This window comes from Rhinopithecus bieti, unplaced genomic scaffold, assembly GCF_001698545.2.
Source record: "Rhinopithecus bieti isolate Rb0 unplaced genomic scaffold, ASM169854v2 scaffold_79532, whole genome shotgun sequence".
Lineage (NCBI taxonomy): Eukaryota > Metazoa > Chordata > Mammalia > Primates > Cercopithecidae > Rhinopithecus > Rhinopithecus bieti.
The window spans coordinates 34,922-36,028 of NW_016830370.1; the positions used below are offsets into that span (position 1 = coordinate 34,922).

Below are 1,107 nucleotides of genomic sequence, written 5' to 3' on the forward strand. Positions count from 1 at the left end.
GCCACCGTCGACGAGGCCGCGGTCCCCGGACCCCGCGGGAACTCGCCCGGAGCCCCGGGCCCGCCGGGAGCTGCAGCGGCGCCGGGGGGCGCGGGGACCACTCCGCAGGGCGCGGCGACGGCGGCGAAGCCCAAACGGAAGCGCACGGGGTCCGACTCCAAATCTGGGAAGCCGCGACGAGCGCGCACCGCCTTCACCTACGAGCAGCTCGTGGCGCTGGAGAACAAGTTCAAGGCCACGCGCTACCTGTCGGTGTGCGAGCGCCTCAACCTGGCGCTGTCGCTCAGCCTCACCGAGACGCAGGTGAAGATCTGGTTCCAGAACCGCCGAACCAAGTGGAAGAAGCAGAACCCGGGCGCCGACACCAGCGCGCCGACCGGCGGCAGCGGAGGACCGGGGCCGGGGCCCGGACCTGGCACGGGGCTGCCCGGTGGCCTCAGCCCACTCAGCCCTTCACCGCCCATGGGCGCCCCTCTCGGCATGCATGGCCCGGCTGGGTACCCCGCGCACGGCCCCGGAGGCCTGGTGTGCGCCGCGCAGCTGCCGTTCCTGTCGAGCCCGGCGGTGCTCTCGCCCTTCGTGCTGGGCTCGCAGACCTACGGGGCGCCAGCTTTCTACGCGCCGCACCTCTGAGCCCCGTGCCTCTCCCCGCCCCCGAGGCCGCCGCCGGGCCCGGCTGTTTTCTACGATTCTAGTCGTTGACTTTGTACATAACCGGTTGCTACGGAAGAGTTTTAAATTTATAAATGACCATGCGCGTCGGGACCGAGCAGGCGGCTCCCGAGGGCTCGGCCCGCTGAGAAGCACTTTGCAGAACTTCACTCAATCAATAAACCGCAGGCGGCCGCGCCCCAGTCTCCCAGGTTCCGGCGCCGCCCTCTGCCCGGCCCGGCCCGGCCCACCCATGAATCCTCTCCCGTGGGGACCAAGGCGCCTAGGGTGTTCGGCCTCGCGCGGGACTCCAGCTGGTTTTCCCACCGGCCTGGCGTCCTCCGGCCAGAATTCAGGCCTCTCTGCTGGTGCCTGCCCGTCGTCCTGGGCTTGGGGATGGGTGCAAGGGCTCACCCGCCAGGCTGGCTGAGACTCAGATCTCAGCGTCCCCTCCCT

At 70.2% G+C, this 1,107-nt stretch overlaps 1 protein-coding gene across 1 annotated transcript; it reads left to right on the forward strand.

The window, feature by feature from the left end:
• Positions 1-3: 3 nt before the first annotated feature.
• NKX1-1 (NK1 homeobox 1) lies at positions 4-633 on the forward strand (the record flags this gene model as incomplete). Its single annotated transcript, XM_017865399.1, has 1 exon — positions 4-633. A coding segment is annotated over one exon (630 nt), but the record flags the coding sequence as incomplete, so codon positions are not given.
• Positions 634-1,107: the final 474 nt, after the last annotated feature.